Source organism: Choloepus didactylus, chromosome 10, assembly GCF_015220235.1.
Source record: "Choloepus didactylus isolate mChoDid1 chromosome 10, mChoDid1.pri, whole genome shotgun sequence".
NCBI classification, from domain to species: Eukaryota; Metazoa; Chordata; class Mammalia; order Pilosa; family Megalonychidae; genus Choloepus; species Choloepus didactylus.
The window spans coordinates 33077342-33098866 of record NC_051316.1 but is presented as its reverse complement, the minus strand read 5'-3'; the positions used below and the strand labels follow the sequence as shown (position 1 = coordinate 33098866).

The 21525-nt window shown below is 40.3% G+C and overlaps 1 protein-coding gene across 2 annotated transcripts in view; it reads right to left on the bottom strand.

The window, feature by feature from the left end:
• LOC119545430 (ras and EF-hand domain-containing protein-like) overlaps positions 1–21525 on the bottom strand; it is an 87190-nt gene that overhangs the window by 54789 nt on the left and 10876 nt on the right. For both annotated transcript variants that reach the window (XM_037850916.1, XM_037850917.1), the window contains exon 2: positions 2148–2294. In XM_037850916.1, coding sequence (XP_037706844.1) covers positions 2148–2294 — 147 coding nt within the window. The remainder of the gene's footprint in view (positions 1–2147; positions 2295–21525) is intronic.

Here is a 21525-nt window from a genome sequence, read left to right as displayed (position 1 = left end):
CCAAACAAGTGTTGGAGAGTCGGGAAGACCCCAAAGTAAATTTTTGAACAGCTTCTCACTGTTTTCTGCTTCTGTTTATTTTCCCCTCACATACAGACTTCCTCAGGTTATTTTAACCACGTTTGGAAAGAGAGCTTGTTTCTGTTTTTAAGTACCTGCTACAGGAATTACGTATCTCCATAGCAAGTTTTTTGGTCAAATCTGGGACAGTAAAAAGCTAAGCCAGAAGTTCCTTCTTGTTTGTTATGACCACTTTTTCAAGCCACTCCTTCTAACCATCCAGTCCCCAAGTCTGGGACCTCTCCTGAATGTGTTCTCCCTGCCATTCTCATTTCTCAGCAACTCTTGATTCTTTTCTGTTTTTTTGTGTGTTTGTTTTGTTTTGGTTGTAAATCAGGGAGCCCATGAAGAGCATTTGCCCCGGCCATTCCTAATTCTTGGCATGTTGGAACTGTACACTATCACCTGGCCCAGGGACCCCCAAACAAAGAGAAGATAGAAGCGGCTCTTCCACCATCTCCCAACCAAACACGGAGCTGAGGATGGTCCTTGGCTAAGAACGTAAGGGAATGATCACAGGTCAGCATTTAAACAAGGAAGCGAGGTCTTCAACAGCTAGGAGGAGAAGGACAAATAGAAACTGCTGGCTCAGAATGGAGCCAGGCTCCAGATCCCAGCCAGAGAGCACAGGCTTTGAAAGGAGAAGGCGGTTAGGGGTAAGACACCAGCAGAGCTCATCCTAATGTGACGCACTAATCCATGGGGAGGGAGGTAGTGATGACAACATAAAGGACACTGCTCCCTTATTCCCTTTGGGTTTACATGCAACTGTCCTTAGAAGCTGTGTGTGTGTGTGTGTGTCCACATACTTCTGTGTGAGTCTGTGTGTACCTGTGTGTGTTTTAATAGCTATTCACCAGACAACCTGAAGAATCCACGTGTCTGCCTGCCAGTCGCCCCTTAAGGGAAGCCAACTCCGGGGCTCGGGTTCTTACTCCAGAATTTTCTCCAACATTTGGAGATCAGAAGACCACCCTTTATTACCCTCATGCAGACCCCTAGAAGGCAAACTTGAGGTCAGGAACTGAAAATGTTCAGAAGAAACCCCCCATGAGGAGTTTAACTCTTGCATGCCTACGTTTTCCCTTCTCCATTTTAATTCCCTTCAGTGACTTCAAAGGGTCAACTATGACATCTTCATCTTCTTGCTGAGGGGGAGAATAGAGAGACAGAGGAGCTGAAAAAAAGTGGAAACTGCAGCACTCACCCCCCACCCCCAATGCAGTATGGGCAGCACCCATCAAAGGGGTGTATTTGTAAGTTCCAGACACCAGCGGGGTGGGGTGCACAGCAGCTGGGAGTGTGGGGAGAAGCACGTGGCAGTGAGAAACGTCTATGCAGCACAACACCCAGGATGTGTAACAGACAAGTACCCTCCCTTTCCCAATAGTTTGGTCCTGCTGGGGAAAAGGAGGCTGACACTTGGAATGCAACAATGTAAATGCTGCTACCACATGGGGTTGCTGTTAAAACCAGTAAGCCATCCTCTGTAAGCCAGTTACAGCTTAGATAAAGTTACTGTATTCTAGTGAGGGTGTAAGAGGTTTTTGGCTTTAGCTCAGGTGGGAGGGCCAGGTGAGCAGGGCTAGAAAGAGGGAAAGAAGCCTTGCTCCACCCCCGCCATGTGATGGGTGCTGTGGAAGGGGCTGCTTCCCTGATGTCATCTACATAGTCTCAACACCCCGAAGCGGTGAATATTGTCATCCTCCTTTTGCAAATGCAAAAGTTGAGGCTCAGGGAAATGCAATAACCTTCCCAGGGTCACACACCCGTAGGCGACAAAGCCAGGCTTCAAAGGGAGTTACGCCCACCTCTCGGGACAGACCATTTCCTGTACTTCAATTACCTCGATGTAGGATTTTTCTGAAAATGTCTCCAAATTGTTTCACATTTAATTACTGGCCTAGAATAGTTGATATAATGGGACCACAGAGCCCTACTGACTGATTGCTGGCTGACCCCACAAGTTACCACCTGATCAGCTTCCCCTCTCAGCGCTATCATAAGGTGATAACGTAGCTCAGTCCGTTTGCCACACGGGTCAGAGAGCAAGTTAAAGGACCACCTAGAAAGGATGACTTCCATACCTCTTCACGGCAATGGCCAGGTTTTCCATTTCCATGCTCTGAAGCTTGATCTCATGGATAAAATTCGTTATAACGTGTTCATATGGCTGAATAAGTCTCGATTCCACAAGGTTGATGTTTTCATACAGGGTACTAACTTGCTCTTTTCTGCCAAAAATAAAAATAAAAATTATTAGTAACCAATAAAATAACATAAAAAGGTAAAATTTCAGAGTGTTTTTAAGAGACACATAAGTAAAAAACTAAGGTGAGAAAGAGCAACAATAATAGAATGACCCAGAATGAAGAGAAAGCAGTCAGAGATACTGCTGCGTTATTATTGATGCCAGAAGACAGAGACCTATAAAAGCCCTGGAAAAGAAAAGGGAGGGATTGACAGGGAAACACATGTTTTTGGTCACAGCTGTTCTGTTTTGTTTTGCTTTGTTTTTTTAAATAGAAAGGTAAATAAAGTTCAAGAAAAAAATTAGTTAATATGAAGCCATCTACTTAATTCCATGTTCCTCCAATCTCTCATAAGATGTGTTTTAGCCTTTATAGTCATAAAAGTGGATACACCTATTGTTTTATATTCAGTTACAAATTATTTCATAAAAATTAATATTTATATATGTATTTCTATGTGACAGTCCACATACTTTATTACCTTTTATTAAAATACAGAAATGTCCAGAAGAGCTATTTCAGTAGAACAACTGACAAGACTTGGTAACTGATGTGATGGAGGATAAAGAGAAGAGTTGGTGAAACTGATGATGTCCTTGACTCATAGTTTAGGAGAGGGAGCTGGTGCACTAGGCAGAATCTAGCATGATCTATGAACAGTGCACTCCTTATCTGTAGTTAATGAAGCTCAGCTACCTCAGCTGCTATCCATAGGCTGCTTTCACCATGTGTGCACTTCACCACCAGCACCACTGCCCCACCGAAGTTCTCCAAAGCTTCTCTGGAGTGATAGTGGCTTACTGTCCTCTGTGGGCGGCTCACTCCATCAGAAACCATCCACTCCATCCTCCCTTCTCCTGATCCCACTGGAGAGCCAGGCTCAATATTAGTCACCCCAAGCTGTGACTGTGCTGTGACAGTGGCAGCACTTCTTGAAAATAAAGAACATTTACGCCAGTGGAAAGAAGTGCTGGGAATTTAGGTAACACGAAATTCTTTGGGTCAGAGATGATAATTTACCATAATCCAGCATCATAAAACTCCACCAATTCTCATCAAGTTTAGACACGTTAATGATAGGCAATAATCACAGCAAAGCTAACCACTTTCACACATTGAATTATTTAAGAAATCATCTCCAGTGGCTTGGATAATCCTTACATTCAGTGATCTATTGCTATGACTGTAAAAGTCCTTCTGTCTCCTGCCCCCTACCTAGAGAGATTCCTCCCATATATAGGTTAAACACTGGAAGTTATCACCAGTATCTAGGTGTTAATCATATTCCGGCAAATTTTTGGACAGGCCTCTCCAGGACCCATGACGTCTGAGAGCATTTCACAGTCACCTGTGGGGCCAAATGACACCAGAATGACAGCCACAGAGGACCACTGAGAAATCCTTGGCACAAAATCCATGCCTATCAATCACCCAGATTTAACAATGAGTAATGTTTGCCACATTTGCTATTTACTTTGCTTAAATATTTTAAAATAAATCACAAACATCAGGACAATTCACTTCCTCCACACACAAAAAATCCATAACCACCCATTCGATCAACGTTTTCTGAGCTTCTGCCCCATTACTCCATTCAAGGCAGCCTGCTGTGATGCTATGAGGCACGAGAAAGACTGAGGTAATCCCAGGCCTCAGTAATTTAAAGGCTGTGCACACAGCCAACTCCCAATTGGGATAGAGGACACAGTGAGATATAATATGATTCATGACTGTACTAAAAAGCTCTCCTTAGCACATACTATTTCCCAGGTATTCTGCTAAGCAATTTGCATGCATCATATTTTTGAACATTCACAGGAACCTTTACAGTAAGTACTTTATCAACCCATTTTGCAGATCAGATGGGGCTAAGTGGCCAAGGCCACACAGTGATCACGGGGCAGAGTAGGGATCCACACCCAGCCTGATGCTGGAGGCCCTGTGATCAACACATCATATTGCTTCCCAACTATGTTGAACATCTGAACTCTGGCTGAAGAAAAGGGATTTGAAATCAATCCACAGAACTATGAAACCTTTCAACAGATGAGGTATATATTTACTCAGAAGCTTAGTTAGCCCCAAGGTGGTCCACGTAGCTGTGAACTCTCCCTCCCAGGTCTGCTGGTACAAATAAACTGCTTGGTCTGTGCAGAGGCCAATCGTGAGTCAGAAGAACTGCTTAACTGAAGCTTTACTAATAAAACTGCAGTTGAGCAAATCTCTTCAGTGGGTGATACAACACATAGAAAGCTGCCCTCCCTCCCAGAAAGGCTGAGTGCAAATACTATATTTATTAGAGTGGTTAAAAAAAAAAAAAGCCTATTCTTAAATAGCCCCATGTTAATTTCAAAGTACATCAGGATCTGTCACTTCTTTGCCTTTTGTACTTTACTGATGGGCAGCAGTGTGCGAAGCATAAAAACCTGCTTTTTAATAGGCATCTGGCCATCAGGGACGGCTATTAGGATGTTGTCACCCCAAGTCCTTGCTTACTGGCTGATTTCATAACAATAAAATTATTCAGAAGTGGGTGTCTCAGTAGATTCCATGACTTCCTGCAAATTTCTAAAATGAGAAAGAAACATAACAAGTCACAAATTCCACTGGGTCCTTGATGGTCCTGGCATTACACAGAACTGCAGGAATATTTTACAGTGAAGTGCACAAATAGAGTAATTATAAAAAATGTCTGCCACTAGCAGAAAATACATCACAGGATTACCTGCTGTGCCAGAAACTGCCTGGATGCTCTCCTATCCAGCGGCTTCTTGCAGGGCCCACAGGGAGACTTTATTTCCCCAGCAACTCCGGTAGGTAGGTTGGATCCATGTGACTAGTTCTGACCAATGGGATGTGAGTAGAAATTGTCAATTCCAGGCTGGCCCCTAAAATCATTTGCATTATCCTCAGCTCATATGTCTCTCATTCTCATAATCATAGCTGGTGTTGTAGCTTCCTATTTTCCTTTTTTATCATCCTCTTCCAGACAAAAATATTTCATCTCCTTATTTGAGCTTCATATTAACTAAGTAACAAATCTTCTGGGATCAGGGTAATTCTTTACCACTACCACCCACTACTCTCTTTAGAAGGAACATTAACACAGTGAAGCGAGCATTTATTGTGCACCTTGTATATACAGTCCAGGCACTGGTCTAAGCATTTCAATGTATTATCTCATTTAATCCTCTCAGTGACCCTATAGAGAAGTTATTTCTAGTATCTTATTTACTGCAGAGGAGACTGAGGCAGAGGGGTAAGGAAGGTTTGGTAGCAGTGCTGGGATCACAAACTCCATCCATCTGCCTCGAGCCTGGCTTTCCTGGGAGGAACTAGCTTTTCACATCAAAAGTAAGTGTTGACTGGTTTTTTTCAGTCCCAAGTACATGCCTCAATTTAAGAAAATTTGATGTAATCAGATTAAAAAAATAATTATGTTGAAAATTGCTAAAAGGATTATCCATATCACAAAGGGATTCCTTTAAAGAATGAAGGCATGGCTGAGGTTAAAATAAAATAACCTTATAAAATATGGTTTACTTAGAGCTTTTCAGGAAAAGTCCTATTGTATACAGTGAGGCACCCCTTCTTCCTTTCCCCATCTCTCGGTCTGTGTGCTGCATTTGATCTGCTCCCCTGGAACTGGACAACAATCTGGGTTGTGCTAGGAGAATGCAACATAACACACCTGGTGGTTTTTACACCAGATCAAAAAACATAAAACAAAACGAAAACAAAAGACACTTTAATCATGGCAAGAGGTAATACTGGGTCTCTCTATGCAAGATTTAGGCAGCCAGACACCCATGGATTCTTCAGGGCCATGACTGGTGACAAGGAAATATTTTGCTTCACTCCAGAGAGTGCAGCAGTCACTGGCCTCTCCCAGCGTCCTTGCTCCTGGCGTCAGAGGTTAAACAAGCAGAGCCTGCACAATGGTGCACACGAGGCTGTTTTCTTTTCCTTCTGAACCTGAACCAGCTGGGTGCATGTGGGTGCTGAGACGGGGCCCAGTGGTGACGGGGCTCCATGACACTTTTAATCCATTAAGTCCCATGCCTCATCCAAGCCAATCACATCTGGACTCACAAATGCCATGAAGAACTGTTTACAAGTGTGCAGGACAAATAGGAGGTAAAGATTAAGGGTCATTGTGTTAGTTGCTCAAGACAAAAATATAACAATCCTTACTTCTGTGCTGAGCCAGTAATACTAAAAAAGAAAAAAAAAAAAGTCTAATTTCTGTCTGAAGAAAAGAGATGAAATGTACCCCAATCAGAGAAAAGTACACCCGGAATTACCAATCGGCCTTAGATGTTTAAAATCGGAGCCTATGTCTCATCCTGTACAGTATATATAAGATGATTTCTCTGAAAGAGAAAAGTAACAGCTAGTTATTGATGAAAAAGTCAAAATTTAACATTTCTGAATGATCCCTGGGAAATAATTATTTTTAAATTGCAAATACCCCAACTGAAGTGAAGGGGGAAATTATATGAACTTGGAAAAAAAGAGGTATACGTAAGATGTGTAAAAAGTTTTGAAGTCACACAATTAAAAAAGATTATTGTTTTATTTAAAAGAACGCACAGATGCCTATGTTCGTGTATTTGTAATGCAATCAGGCTAGTATTTAGAACACCTGGACACCTCTGGTCTCAGAACACCCCTGGGAAAGAGTCAAGTGCAGACAAACCCACTCCACATTGAAGGACATGCTGACCTACAAGTGTTGTTAGGAAAAGTGGCCCTTGGAGTCTAATCTTGGTGCTGTAAGCAGTAAACAGATAGCAAACCTATTAATTCAAACTATGTGCTACAGAGTTCTAAAATCCAAGGCAATGTTTTATGAACAAAAGCAAATAAGCTTTAAATTCCAAGGTCTATACCATTCTTCATTAATGCTGCCACAAGAAAACTGACGCCATGACCCCTTAACATCTGAGCACGAAAAATTAAAACATCCATAATATCCAGGAGGTGCCATGTTAGACCCTGGAAATAAAATGCTGAGAAACAGACTCAGTCCCTTCCCTCAGAAAGTTCACACGATTGACAAAATGCCCTGATGGCAAACAACAGGTGACCATGGCCAGTCTGGGGGGTGGGATTACCTGGGAAGCTACATTTGAGCAGAGGTAGGAAGGATAAGTAGATGGCACCCTAGGCAAAAAAGGGGGGTGGGAGATCCCAGGCATCAGTAACCACAAAGGCTGTGCAAAGCTTCAAGGCAGAGGTGGGTGGGGAGCAGGGGAGGGGCCAGCAGTTTGGTGAGGCTGGAGAGCTGAGTGGGGTGGGAACAGAGCAGAGGCATCCCAGGAGGCTGGAGGAGTCAGGAGCCAGGCCAGTTAGCACCTGCAACAGGTAAGAGACACAGAGGTTTATTCTGAAAGGGCAGAAAGGCACTGGAAGAGATGGCATGATCAAGTTTGCATCGTAACTATTCCCATCTTCATCCAGTTTGGGCTGAACCAGAATTGAGCAAAGGATTTTGAAATAAATTTTGCAGAGATAAAGGTAAATCTAAAGCCATTGTAATTTAATCCAGAAATGTGGACCTTCAGGAGTTTTCACTTGCTTCTACTTGCCTTTAGTATAGAATCAGCAGAATTAAAGACAATAGTATCACCATTTCTCTTTGGGGATAAGCCTAATAGTTATATTTCCACTATATGTAACACCAGTTGACCTTTATAGATGCCTTGAATGAACCATTCTGTCATTTGGTCTGCAAATGGAAAGGCTTATTCTTTTTCCCCACACCAGTTAAGTAAAAACTACTGATTTCAAAATGTTTTTTTTATTACATAGTACCCACACTTCCAGAATAAACTCCAACTGGAGAATAAATTCCAACAGCCCAATCCAACTATGCTGCTAGAACAGGGCAGCATACTTCTTTCTGAAGTTTGTCTTTCTTTCTGGACAGAGTGTGCCTTTGCGCACCAACAACCTTCAAACCCGTCACCTATGGATGGAAGAGATCCCAGTCTCTGTTCTCGCAGTAGGTCTCCCTCATTCATTAACTCAGTTACAGAATGGCTACCTGGCTCTCTCTTCCAGAGAAAACACACAGTGGTCTCATCTACTTGGTGCCACCAGCCTGAGACTTGGGAAGACAAGCCAGTCCGGTGTCCTGGGCTCTCCTAGTGCCTGTTTTACTGCTGTTTCGACAAAGGATGATCTAATCCAAGTATTAAACCACCAGTGCCTGAGCCAGGGCCTCCTACCCAAGTATATCTCAAGCAGTAAAATTCTTTCCGGGTTTGTGTCACCCTGAAAAATATTTTACTTACATAAGTACTTATTTTGGTAACGGTTCCCAAAAGGTTTTAAAAGTGTAAATTTCTGGAAGATGAGAGTGTTAACTAGATTCATTCAAGGTCTAGGAACAATTCAGACTGCAAACTGCCTCCTATTTAAAATCACTGACATTTAGTTACTGGGAGTTTGCCAACGGTGAGAGGGAGATACAGAAAGCAAGCGTCACTGTGTTGAAGGTTTGGAGAAGGTACAAACCGCAAACAGCAGAGGGCTTCTTAAAGCATGAATGAACAGTAAATGGGATAAGTGTGATGGTCTGGCTGAGTTCAAATACTTCCCCCACCACATCCTGGCTACGCGACTCAGGGCAAAACACTTAACCTCTAGAGCTCCACTGTCCTCACACATAAGGTGGGTTTAATACTGGAACCTGCCACACAGGGTTGTCGTGAGGATCAACCCCTACTAAAGCACAAAGAACAGTGCATGGCACACTACAGGTAATCAGTAAATGTTAGCCATTGTTATGATCTGCCTCTACTCTTGATCCCTCTGCCCAACCAGGTTAGAAAGAAGTAGATGGTTGTCTCTCATTGGTGTCTGTGTTGTATTTTGAGAAAGGGCTAAAAATGGTGTGGTCTGGCAGCCCCATGAACAGAAAGTGTGGGCGCCAGAGCGGGGAGCACTGAAAATGAGAACTGGGTCAAGACCAAAGGTCCTAGGCAAAGCTCCCCCAAGTCCAGGAGTCAGTTTTAACTTTTTCAGTAAAGCATCCAGAAAGAAAGAATTTCAGGCTTTGCAGGCATTCAATCTCTGCTGCAGCTACTCAGCTCTGCCACTGTAGCATGAAGGCAACCGTAGATGATAAATGAATGAGCAAGGCTGTTCCAATAAAACTTTATTTATGCAAACAGGCAGAGGGCCAAGTGGGCCTTCCTTTGCTGACCCCAGATATGGTCTATTAACCTAAAGCCCTGAGCATAGCAATGGGGATGAGGCAGCGCAGACCTCTCCCTTCCACCCAGGAAAACTGGCCTGTGCTCACACTCTGCCCCTAGGTCCATATCAATTTTTTCCATATGTGGAGATCACATTATTAATGTGCTATATATGTATTTATATATATGTATGAATATACACCTCTGTATTTAAGAGTATTTATCTAACAATGCACATTTACTCACTCGGCATCCCTCTTATGTTAATGTTCCCTGAATCAAGTTAAATATAGACATCATCTAGTAATGTTATTGCAAGTAAATGGTATATTATATTTATTTTTTACTGGAAATTTCTATCTTGGAAAGATAGATAGAGGTTTGAGGAGAAATAAATAGTATCATATCAGTTTTTCTGCAAAATTTCCCTTTCAATAAACTCTGTCATCTTCCCAGGTTCACCTGGGATTATCCCAGTGTATCCTCATTGCCCTGCACCGTGTCTGCTTTAGCATTTGTCCAGAATTTTCACTCTTTATCCAAGTATTAATTACTAACATTTGTATTAAAATAATCCAGGCTGAGTTAGTATGGTTCTCACTCTTTCCTTCCAGCTTCTGTCATGATTTCACCTAGTAGCACGTGAGGCATCCTTATAGTGAAAAGTCTTCTCATGTGGCTAAGTCAGAAATACGGTCAGTGATAAACCAATCTCTGCTTTCCTGGCCCTTTCCAGACACAACGTAACTCAAACTTGCCTTCAGGGGCAGGAAACAGAGCACTCACTGATAGAACAAAGTAAGCTTGGGCAAAAGAAGCTGGCAACAGGGGATTCGCTCAGGTGACAGATGGCAGTGGGAGGGACTGGCTGCCTCACTGGCCACCTAGAGAATCGGCCAGCAGAGCTGCCACCTGCAGGATGTGCAAGGCCGCCAGGCAGCCACTGGGTGGAATGAGTGGGAAACTGGGAAATTATAGGCCTGGTGTACATGAAATAGGTACAGAAAACAGAAGTTGGGCAGCCCTGCCACAGATCAATAAAGAGTAACTGGAATACTCTTCCTATAATGATTTAACCATTTTTAGTAGAGTTCATATGTACTAGTTATGTTATTGGTGTAATGCTTTTATATTTTGCAATTAAATCTTTTGGCAGCAATAACCTTAAAAAACAAACAAACAAAAAGGTGCATGTTTAATAAAAAAATGAAGTACCAAATTTCCTGTTCTCCAAAAAGCTGATGATAAATGTATAACTTGCTCAAAATTACACATTTTGTCACAGGCAATAGTAGCCAAGATTATACAACTGTCAAAGGCAATAGTAGCCTAAAGAGACATGATGACTAAATGTAATTTAGTATCCTGGATGGGATCCTAGAACAACAAAAAAAGGACATTATTTTTAAAAGCAAGGAAATGTTAATAAAGCATTGACTTTAGTTAACAACAATGTATCAGTATGGGTTCCGAATTGTAACATGTACATCATACTAACGGAAGATGATAATAATAGGGGAAACTGGGTCTAGGTTATATAGGGACTGTACTTATGTTTACAATTTTTTTTTTTTTGTAAATCTAAAACCATTCTAAAAATTAAAGGCTATTTTAAAAACCTATGCGGGGCTACACTGATATGACCACACGAAGACAGAAGACACAAACCTCCTGAAGAAGCGTCAGCATCCACTTCTTTTCACAGAACTATGCTCAAAATCTACAATTTTACTCATGCAGCTGCAGAAGGTTCAGTTACACATCACACTGTGAAGTGTGACTTTTCGCTTAGATCAAATGAATATCTTTCTAAATTAATTCTGTGCATTTTCAACTCAAAGTCTCCTGTGCAAATGCAAAGAGTGAAATTATAGCTGTGTATGTTTTCTCCATTAGCAGAAAAAGACCTTTCAAAGATAAATGAGGCTAGTTTTATATCAGTGCGATCAGATGCTTCAAAATGAAAATCAATGAGTTCATTCCAAAAATGGCTTGATTTTTTCATCCACTCCATGGAATGAAAGTAAAGCTTTTGGAATTTCACGCTGTTGAGATAAAAGTCTACCTTATTGGTGCATGTTATTAAAAATTTAATTAAATTTTGACTACTACTAAATTTAATTAAATTTAAATTTTAATTAATTTTAGTTATAAAATTAGTTTAAAAATAAAAGTAAAGCATTGTGGCAAAAATTATATTTTCACTAAATTTAGAAATCTATGAAGTAGAGGTATATCTGGAATTGGTGATCATTTATATAGCAACATACAGCAACATACAATCAGGCTGTGATATTAAGCCAATTGAAGTAGAAGCTGTAGTTGTCAAAATCTCAAATATGTTTACACACAAAGTTAGAATATCTAAACTAAATATTTTTGTGATGGTCACTTTCTCTATTTGCTGCCTGTCATCATTCGGGTTTTAGAAATGTTTGAGCCTTTGAAGAGCTACATAGAAAAACATCCCAAATGTCCTAAGTTTTTTTGGAAACTAGTCCATGAGCTTTCATTACATTTTGTTCAAAATCAGTTTCAAAACTTTAATCAAACTACTCAACAAGTGGAGCAAGAAAAACTACCTTCAGCTTTGGAAGTTTTCAGCAGATTAGAATTAATTGAAAACTAAGCTTTAAAACAGGAAGGCACCAAGAAACTAAACAGATTAAATGATGAAAGCTCAAATGGCATACACGTTTAATTGCAAAATTCTGCAATTTCTCGACTTGTGGGAAGAATCTTTTGATGGCCCTCCTATTTGTAATTGATGAAATTTATATACTGTGTCAGAATACAATGAAATTGAAAAAGCCTAAATTTTTAAGCATCCAAATATGGAAAAACATTCAAAAGAATCACAAATAGATGACTTATTTGACAAGTCTTGTTTTACAAAAGTTGAACTTTATAAAGTACTTGTCAAAGAAAGTTCTTTGAAGGGAGGCAAAAACAGAAACTGTGGAAATAATGAACTTAATATTTACACATCTAAATAACAATTGTAAAATAAACAGAATTGAGACTATCCTCCATTTACTCAAATTTGCTCTTAAGCTTATCAGATACCTCAGCACTTACAGAGTGTTTTTTAAATTAAAAACCATATGCCCTAGAAAGAAGAGTCAATTGCTAGTATAAACAATTCCAAATTAAATAATGATTAAAATGTAACTCTAAAGAAGATTAAAGGCAGTTTTTTTAAAAAAATTAAAAATAATAAGACCACATTGAAAAAATATATATTCTTCAGAAAAATATATATGGCATTAGAGATAAATATGGGTAAAAATTGATTAAAATACTTGAATATGCACCAAGACTAACTATTTGACTTGTATTAGTCTTAATGTTCTGATAACCGATATAAAGATTTCCTATGCTTTAATGTACATAGTTTTTTAAATTTTGGAAATAATTTTTTTTTTTTAAAAAAGTGACTAGAACTATTTTAGGACCACCTCTATAATAAATGCAGTGTACCAAGCAATAAATTGATATTTCAATAAAATTATATAATTTAAAGTAATTAGTCCCCCCTTTTCATTCTCAGAAAAGTCCCAGTTTGGAGAATCAATTCTATGACCACCCTACTTTCCGGTGTCATTTCCTTCACCCTCCTCTCATTTCATTTTCTAGGCATGATTAGGTGCTCAATGTCCTCAAATATTTAGTGCCCAACATTTGATACATAAATAATCAACAAAGAAGATAATGTTTGGATCAAACGTGTAAACTTGGTCAATTTCACATCATCCCATCCTTTAACTATTCAGTTTTTCAATTTTTGAGACTGAAAAAGAAGGGGAATCAGCTTTATCACTCCCTGATCAAATGTATTTTAATATTAGTCCTACTAAAATCAACACCTTCTGCATTTCATATATAGAAAGTGGACCTTGCACATTGGTCAGGGCTCCCCTGAAAGTCACCTCCTCCATCAGACCTCCCTCACCTTCCCAAACACAGATACTCCCTCCCCAACTCCAGCTCCACCACACCTCATCAGGGTACAAAGGTTTCTGTGGGTGTTTCAGTTACCCCATCAGCCTCCACATCCCTCGCAGCACCCAGCACCCTGAATAAATGAGGCAGGGATCTGGGGAAGGAGCACCCACTGTGGATTAAAGTGGAGAAGGGAGCATTTGGAGCTGGATCCCAGGCAGGCAAAGGACTGGTGCAGAGAGGACAAAAGAGGAACACTGGTGAGAAGGGGTAAGCAGATTCTGAGCCTACTGGGGCCCAGGGCAGGGAGGCGACAAACTATGGATAATCTGACTGCCAAGCTAAAAAGCGTCAACCCCCTTCTGAATGCAATGAGAAAGGAGATTCCAGAAAGCTCCCGTGCACACCAGACATGCAGATACACACACAAGGCAGACCCTACTCTTTACCCCGCTGGCTGCACTCTTCTTAGTTTATTTTCCCCTTTTCTCCTAGACATCCTTTCCAAAGGGGGAGGCGGCCGGTGTTTACCATATAGCCTACTTTCAGAAAGCTAAAAGGAGTCAATACTCTTCAACTCAGAAAACTGTCTTCCCTGTGGGGACTTGTAACTAATATTTCTGATAGGCGTAGGCTCCTTTGTTGACTTCCACCTCAGCTTTGTATTTTTGTGGGTTGAGGCTGCTGAAATCTGAACTCAAGCTAAATGGTTAAACCACTGTTTTGAATCCTGAATATATTTCCTCAACAATAAACATAGAAGCATTCTTAACAAAAGAAGATTCATGTTTAAGTTTATGAATATATATATATATGCCTGCAAACCACGAATTAAATTACATGATTGCATTAGATCAACACAAACGTAAAATATTAGATTACACAGATAACCCACCACCAGCCTTTATAAAAGAGAAGAATTTGCTTGTCTTCCTAAAATTTCCAAATGATTTATTAATATACTACAGAAAGTCATATAATAAAAGCACAATTTCTATCCTAAAATTAGCTACATTCTGGGATATAAGTGCATTCTACTTGTTCACTTATCAACAAATGTATTCCCTGAATTAGCATTTATTTTGTATTGAACGCCTACTAAGAAGCCATTTTTGAATGGCTGGCATTTAAATTATTACTGGTATTTTGGAGGAGTAACTGCTTGGTGTCTAAACTATAATCATTTTCTTCAACAGTCAAATATCAAACTTACTCTAGAGTATGGATGATGCCAGCAGGAAAATTTCTTTGGAGACTGTACTGTATGCGAATAGTTTTGGACTTTCTGAAAAGCCTCTCTAGAAAGTTACATGAGCTTGTTGTGAAAGAGCATGTAACTAAGCTAGAGTTCCTTTAACATGATCACATCTTTGAATTATCTTAAAACTATTTGAAAAATGGCAGTGTTTGCTTAGTTACTATACAAAGAAACATTTTAAAGAGGAAGAATTTTTTTTTAAATCTACTTCCTATTTTTAGTAAGGTTAAATCACAATGAAAAATAACTCCCACCTGCATTTGGGAGTCATCAGGGACACCCCCTTTTTGAGACATGTATCACTGATCTTTACCTACCTTGCTATCTAACTATCAAACATAAAAATAACCAAAAGACAGTCTTTCAGTCTCTCTACTTTATGCAAAAAGATAGCCCGAAATAAACCAAATTAAAGCAAAAGTACTTGTAGATATTTTCCTAAAAAGGTTCCTGAATACATTCCCGCTTTGAAATAAAATGTCGTTGAAATCTTTAATTTGACATTACGCCCAGGAAGATCCTTTAAGAGGCCCTGGCTCTCATTCAGTGATGCCAGGGGGTTATTTTCCACAAGGTAGAAGCTTCCTGAGATAGACACCACTACTCATCAGCTGTCTACTTCTTCATCACTTTCCTGACATCCTGCTGGAACATGTAATTACTTTTTCATTTGATTTTCTGCAGAACCAAAGGGTGATTTTCAGGGATGTGATTATAAAAAGAAGGGAGCCAAAAATCCTATTAAAATCTGGCCTTTCCACATTATTCAAGGATCAGTTCTCCTGCCAGCACTGCAGCTCACTAAGAGAGCAAACCACCATCAGATTGCAAACCCTATCTCCTAAAGGAATCTGGTCGCCACTCCCCAGGGGAGCCAAGAAAAGAAAAACTGGTCCTCTCTTAATTGAGTCCTCCTCTTAACTCACATCAGGGGTTCATCAGATAAGGAAAAAGCCATTTCAGTAAGCTGTGTATTTACATTGGTCTCCATTTACATTTTTCTTCCCAAGCCTTTACATTTTCCTTGGTTTCCAGTTCTGTTTCCCTGCTGTTTGCTTTGCTAAAGCTGCCAATGTGCAATATGCCAGAAATGGGTTGGCTTTTACAATGGGCATTTATTAGTTTACACACTTACAGTGTCCCAATTAAGGCATTTATTAGTTTACACATTTACAGTGTCCCAATTAAGGCATCAACAGGACGATGTCATCTCTGAAGAAAGGCTGCTGGCATCTGGGACACCCCTGTCAGATAGCAAGGCACATGGCCGGCGTCTGCCGGGATTTCGTTGCTTTCAGCTCCTGGCTTCAGTGGCTCTCTCAGCTCCTCTGAAGGCTTTTCTCTAAGCTTCTCGGTGTGTTTCTCTCTCTGAGCTCTCTTGGCTTTTTATCTCTTTTATCCTCACAAAGGACTCCATAGAGGATTAAGACCTATCTTGAATTGGGTTGCTCACTCTCAGTTGAAACAACCTAATCAAAAGGTCCTACCCACAACAGGTCTGTATCCACAGGGATTGATAAGGAACATGGCCTTATCTGGGGTACATAACAGCTTCAAACCAGCACACCTGTGGTATGAGCTGCACTTCTCTCTCGCCTGCTTGGTTAACATCTCCTCTGAGCAGTACAGTTGGCTCAAAGGCTCTGAAACAAAATGGAAATAAATGCTAAATAGCTGCTTTAAATCCAAGTTCTAAAGAGGGAGTTGTAATAACGCTACTTCAATAATCTTGCTTGAGTCGACCAGGAGAATCCACAAAGTGGTGGAAATATATGTTTACCTCCATGTAGAGTTTTTCATTGCATTTGACCAAGATACTACAACAACAACGACAAAAAGCATTACAAAGAATTTCGATGTCCAACTATTAGGTTACCCAAGACACAGGTGCAAGCACATATCTTGACTGTCACAGGTTCATGTCAGAGTAAGTCCAGCCCCCAACCCCTGGCGAGACGCCTACTTCTTACGCGTATTCATAACATCACAACTCCAAGTGCCACGCTTATCTTTGCAAATAGCATCATTCAAAAAGATAGTTTAGAACTCCAGTGTACGTCAGGGAGCTTTCAATATGAACAAATTTGAGAACGGAGTAAAACATCTGAATAAAAATCGAAAAGGAGTAAAAGTGCAAAACATCAGAAAAATAATTTCAAAATGAGGGCAGCACCCCAGCCATCTGAAACTCAGGACAATCCAGAAGAAGGGTGAAAGTCAGAGAAGAATGAAAAACAGCCTCTGACACCCCACTGCTTGGTACAGAAATAACCTGCATTCAGACAGGGGTTTGCCTTGACTCTTCTTTTAAACACAATGCTAATACACTTGATTATTTGCTTTTTGAATCTTCAGCAGATGAAGGTGCCCAAGAAGGAAGGAACAGCTGACAACAGTAAAATGAAACCTGACAGCGAGAACAGAAAGGACACACAGGAGTTCAAAAAGCCATGCTGAGCTACCATCTCAACAAATCCTGAGGATATCACTGTTTTATATCCCAGGATAAAACTAGCCTTCTTCATAATGATCACCCTGAGTTATCAAGGAAAGCTTAAATTATTTTGCAAAACTAAAAGCAGAGCATTTGATGCATCAGGGTGCTTAACAAAAGACATGTCACAGACTTTACTGCAGCACGATTTGTAACAGCCACAAAGTAGAAACTACTGAAATGTCCACCAGTAATAAAAGGGATAAATCAATTGTGGTGTCTTCATGAAGTGTAATACTCTACAGCAGTGAAAAAGCTCACAAACATAATGTTGTGAGAGAAGCCAAATACACTGTATGATCTCGTGTATGTGAAATTTTGAAAAAATTAAAAATCAGGCAAAGGATAATTACTTCACTTGGGAGCTATAGTGATTGGAGGGGCTTGGGCAGTGAGACAAAATGTTCTGTTTCTTGATTTGGAAAATGCTTGAGACTTCAATTTGTAAAAAGTCATCAAATTGTACACTCATGCTCTGTGCACTTTTCTGTGTGTTTTATCTTTGAAGAACACATTCACAATAGAGTCGATGACATATAAATTACTTATCTTCCTGGTAAATTCACTCATGAACCCTCCCAAATTCATAGTTCAAATTACCAGAGGCAACCCCAGGCAAACTTTTTGAATTATGTAACATTTATCTTTTCTACTGCGGTTCGACCTTCTTTTCCTGGGCCTTTTCCACGATTTTAAACAACTCCCAAGCAAACATGGCTACATTCCATACCTTCATTTTCCATTCCCTTGGCAGATGCCCTTCTTGAAAGCAGTTCATCTCAAGCTTTAAGGTACATATCAACCACCTGGGGATTGTGTTAAAATGCAGACACTGCTTTAGTAGATCTGTGATTTCCAGAAAAGATTCTACATTTCCAGAAAAGCCCCCAAATGGTGCCAGTGTTTCTGATCTGAGAAAGCCTTAGACAAGATGTGATTCCAAACCAGTGTCTGCTGAGCTCTTGGGAACCAAACAACACCTCTCATCCTAGAAGCGGCTCTCTATGGCTGAGGTTTAGGAATTATATCTGGTGAAACATGTCAGGGCTTCCCTCGGCTTCTCAAATTCCTTCCTTGTTGACAACTACCAACTCAAGACAAAAGTATTAGTTGGGGCGGGCATAATAAGAATCCGATCCTGCTCTAAGGGATTTCTTACTGATTCTCACGAAAATGTCAGTCATTCTTGCCACAATGCCTTTCAAAGAGCAGGTGCTCACCTGACAGTTGCAGAAGGGAGGGAGGAAGGCGGGAGGAGGGAGGCAATAAAGCAAGCAAATGGTTAGTTTGCCTGGAAAGCCCAGCGATGTAAAATGTTGGCATGGCTGGGCAGATAGCTAAGGCTACCGAATTCCAGGATGTCTGCTCTGTGAGGTGCTCAGTTTAGGGTTACAGACATTTTGATGAAGGCTGAGACCACAAGGAGGATGCAGCGGCAGACAAAGATGAGAAATAAACCCTCTTCTCCCGGGGGGGGGGGGGTTGCATCTTGGAGATGTAGGATGAGCATTTTCTTGGCACACAGAAAAATTTTGATAACATCAAAGTCTTTCAAGGAATTTGAGATGTTGTTTTGGATTCTTTAGGCATTTGGAAGGGGATACAGAGATAACAGTATGTATGTAGGAATTTTTACAAATTCAAATAAATATTTGAAAAATTTCTGAAAGATAAGCTGGAAGCATTCAAATATGCTCTCTGATCTTTCAAAACTGATGCTCACAACATAGGGAATTTCTAAAACTGTCTTACATATCACTCAACATAGTGGTCACTTTTTAAGGCCCCATGTGCTGAGCTATACCATAATATTTTCATTCTAGTCAGGAGTCATTAGAAATGTAACAAGGGGACTAATAGATTTGTAGACTTCTGTGGACTGACAGATTTTTATTAACCTGGAGTCAGCTTAATCATTATGTTCTAATTAGGAGAGGGGCAATGTGTTGTCCTTGTAGACCAATATAAAACTTTGGCTTCAGTGTACACAGAATCAGTCTAATACCCATTTTTGTCTTTGCGCCTTGCTTCAGCCTCCCACAACCTTGTCTTCAAAGCTAGGACTGCTCTGCCACGAGGCACGTTGCTGTAGCATCAATTAGCACATTCACTAGGTCAATAGAGGAATGATGCCCAAGTGGAAGCTGCTTTACCAGCAGGTAAATGCTACACCCTCCAGGAGCAGCCGTCCAATGCAGAGCCCGTGAACATCCTGGGCAGCAAGCCACGGGGGGACACAGCGCTGGCCACACTTCCCGCTCGCGCCTGGGTCTTCCTCTCCTTGGGCTTTGACTTGGTTCTCTCTGATCTTTGTGTGTTTTCCCTCGTCCCCCTCCTCAGCAGCCACAACCGTTACACTCCCTCCCTTTCAGCTACCTTCACCTTCTAAAATTAATAAAATAAAATAAAATCCTCTATTTTTGTTTTTAAAAACATCTACAGTTGTTCTAGGCTGCATTTCTGTCTATCAAGGATCTGCTAGGCTGTTCTGGTCTGGGAAAACCTGATTTGGATAACCAAGGAACAATGCCTAGATGACAGAAAATTACAACCTACACTAAGAAAAACAAAGTTATGGCCCAGTCAAAGGAACAAACGTACATTTCAACTGAGATACAGGAATTGAAACAACTAATGCTAAATCAATTCAAAAGTTTAGAGAAGATATTGCAAAAGAGATATAGGCTGTAAAGGAAACACTGGGCATATATAAGGCAGAAATTGCAAGTTCAAAAAAACAACTAGTAGAATCTATGGAAATGAAAGGCACAACACAAGAGATGAAAGACACAATGGAAACATACAACAGCAGATCTCAAGAGGCAGAAGAAAACACTCAGGAACTGGAGAACAAAGCACCTGAAAGCCTACATGCAAAGGAGCAGATGGAGAAAAGAATGAAAAAATATGAGCAACGTCTCCGGGAACTCAAGGATGAAACAAAGTACAGTAATGTACGTATCATTGGTGTCCCAGAAGGAGAAGACAAGGGAAAGGAGGCAGAAGCAATAATAGAGGAAATAATTAATGAAGATTTCCCATCTCTTATAAAAGACATAAAATTACAGATCCAAGAAGTGCAGCGTACTCCAAACAGAAAAGATATGAATAGGCCTATGCCAAGACACTTAATTATCAGATTATCAAATGTCAAAGACAAAGAGAGAATCCTGAAAGCAGCAAGAGAAAAGCAATCCATCACATACAAAGGAAGCTTAATAAGTCTATGTGCAGATCTCTCAGCAGAAACCATGGAGGCAAGAAGGAAGTGGTGTGATATATTTAAGCTACTGAAAGAGAAAAAACACCAACCAAGAATCCTATATCCAGCGAAGCTGTCCTTCAAATATGAGGGAGAGCTCAAAATATTTTCTGACAAACAGACAATGAGAGACTTTGTGAACAAGACACCTGTCCTACAGGAAATACTAAAGGGAGCACTACAGGGTGATAGAAGACAGGAGTGAGTGGTTTGGAACACAATTTTGGGAGATGGTAGCACAAAAATGTAAGTACACTGAACAAAGGTAACTATGAATACGGTTGAGAGAGGAAGGTGGGGAGCATGTGAGACACCACAAGAAAGGAGGAAAGATAAAGACTGGGACTGTGTAACTTGGTGGAATCTAGAGTATTCAACAATTGTGATAAAATGTACAAATATGTTCTTTTACGAGGGAGAACAAGCAAATGTCAACCTTGCAAGGTGTTAAAAATGGGGAGGCATTGGAGGAGGGATGCAATCAGCATAAACTAGAGACTGTAACTAATAGAATCATTGTATTATGCTTCCTTTAATGTAACAAAGGTGATATACCAAGGTAAATGCAGATAAGAGGCGGGGATAGGGGAGGCATGTTAGACACTTGACATTGGTGGTATTGTCTGATTCTTTATTCTACTTTGATTTAAGGTTATTTTTCCTTTTGCTGCTTCCTAGCTGTCATTTTTTTTCCTCTTTCTTTTGCCTCTCTACCTTCTTTGACTCTCCCTCCTGCCTCGTGGAAGAAATGTAGATGCCCTTATATAGATAATGGTGAAGGTGGTAAACACATAAATGTATGACCATGCAGAGAACCGTTGATTATTCACTTGGGATGGAATGTATGGTGAGTGAACAAAACCATATTAAAAAAAAAAAATGGGTTGATGACAAAACCTCGAGGGCAATATACTGAGTGAAATAAGCCAGACACATAAGGACAATTATTGCAGGGTCTCACTGATAGGAACTAATTATAATATGTAAACTCATAGACATGAAATATAAGGTACCAGGATATAGGACGAGGCTTAAGAATGGGGAGCGGTTGC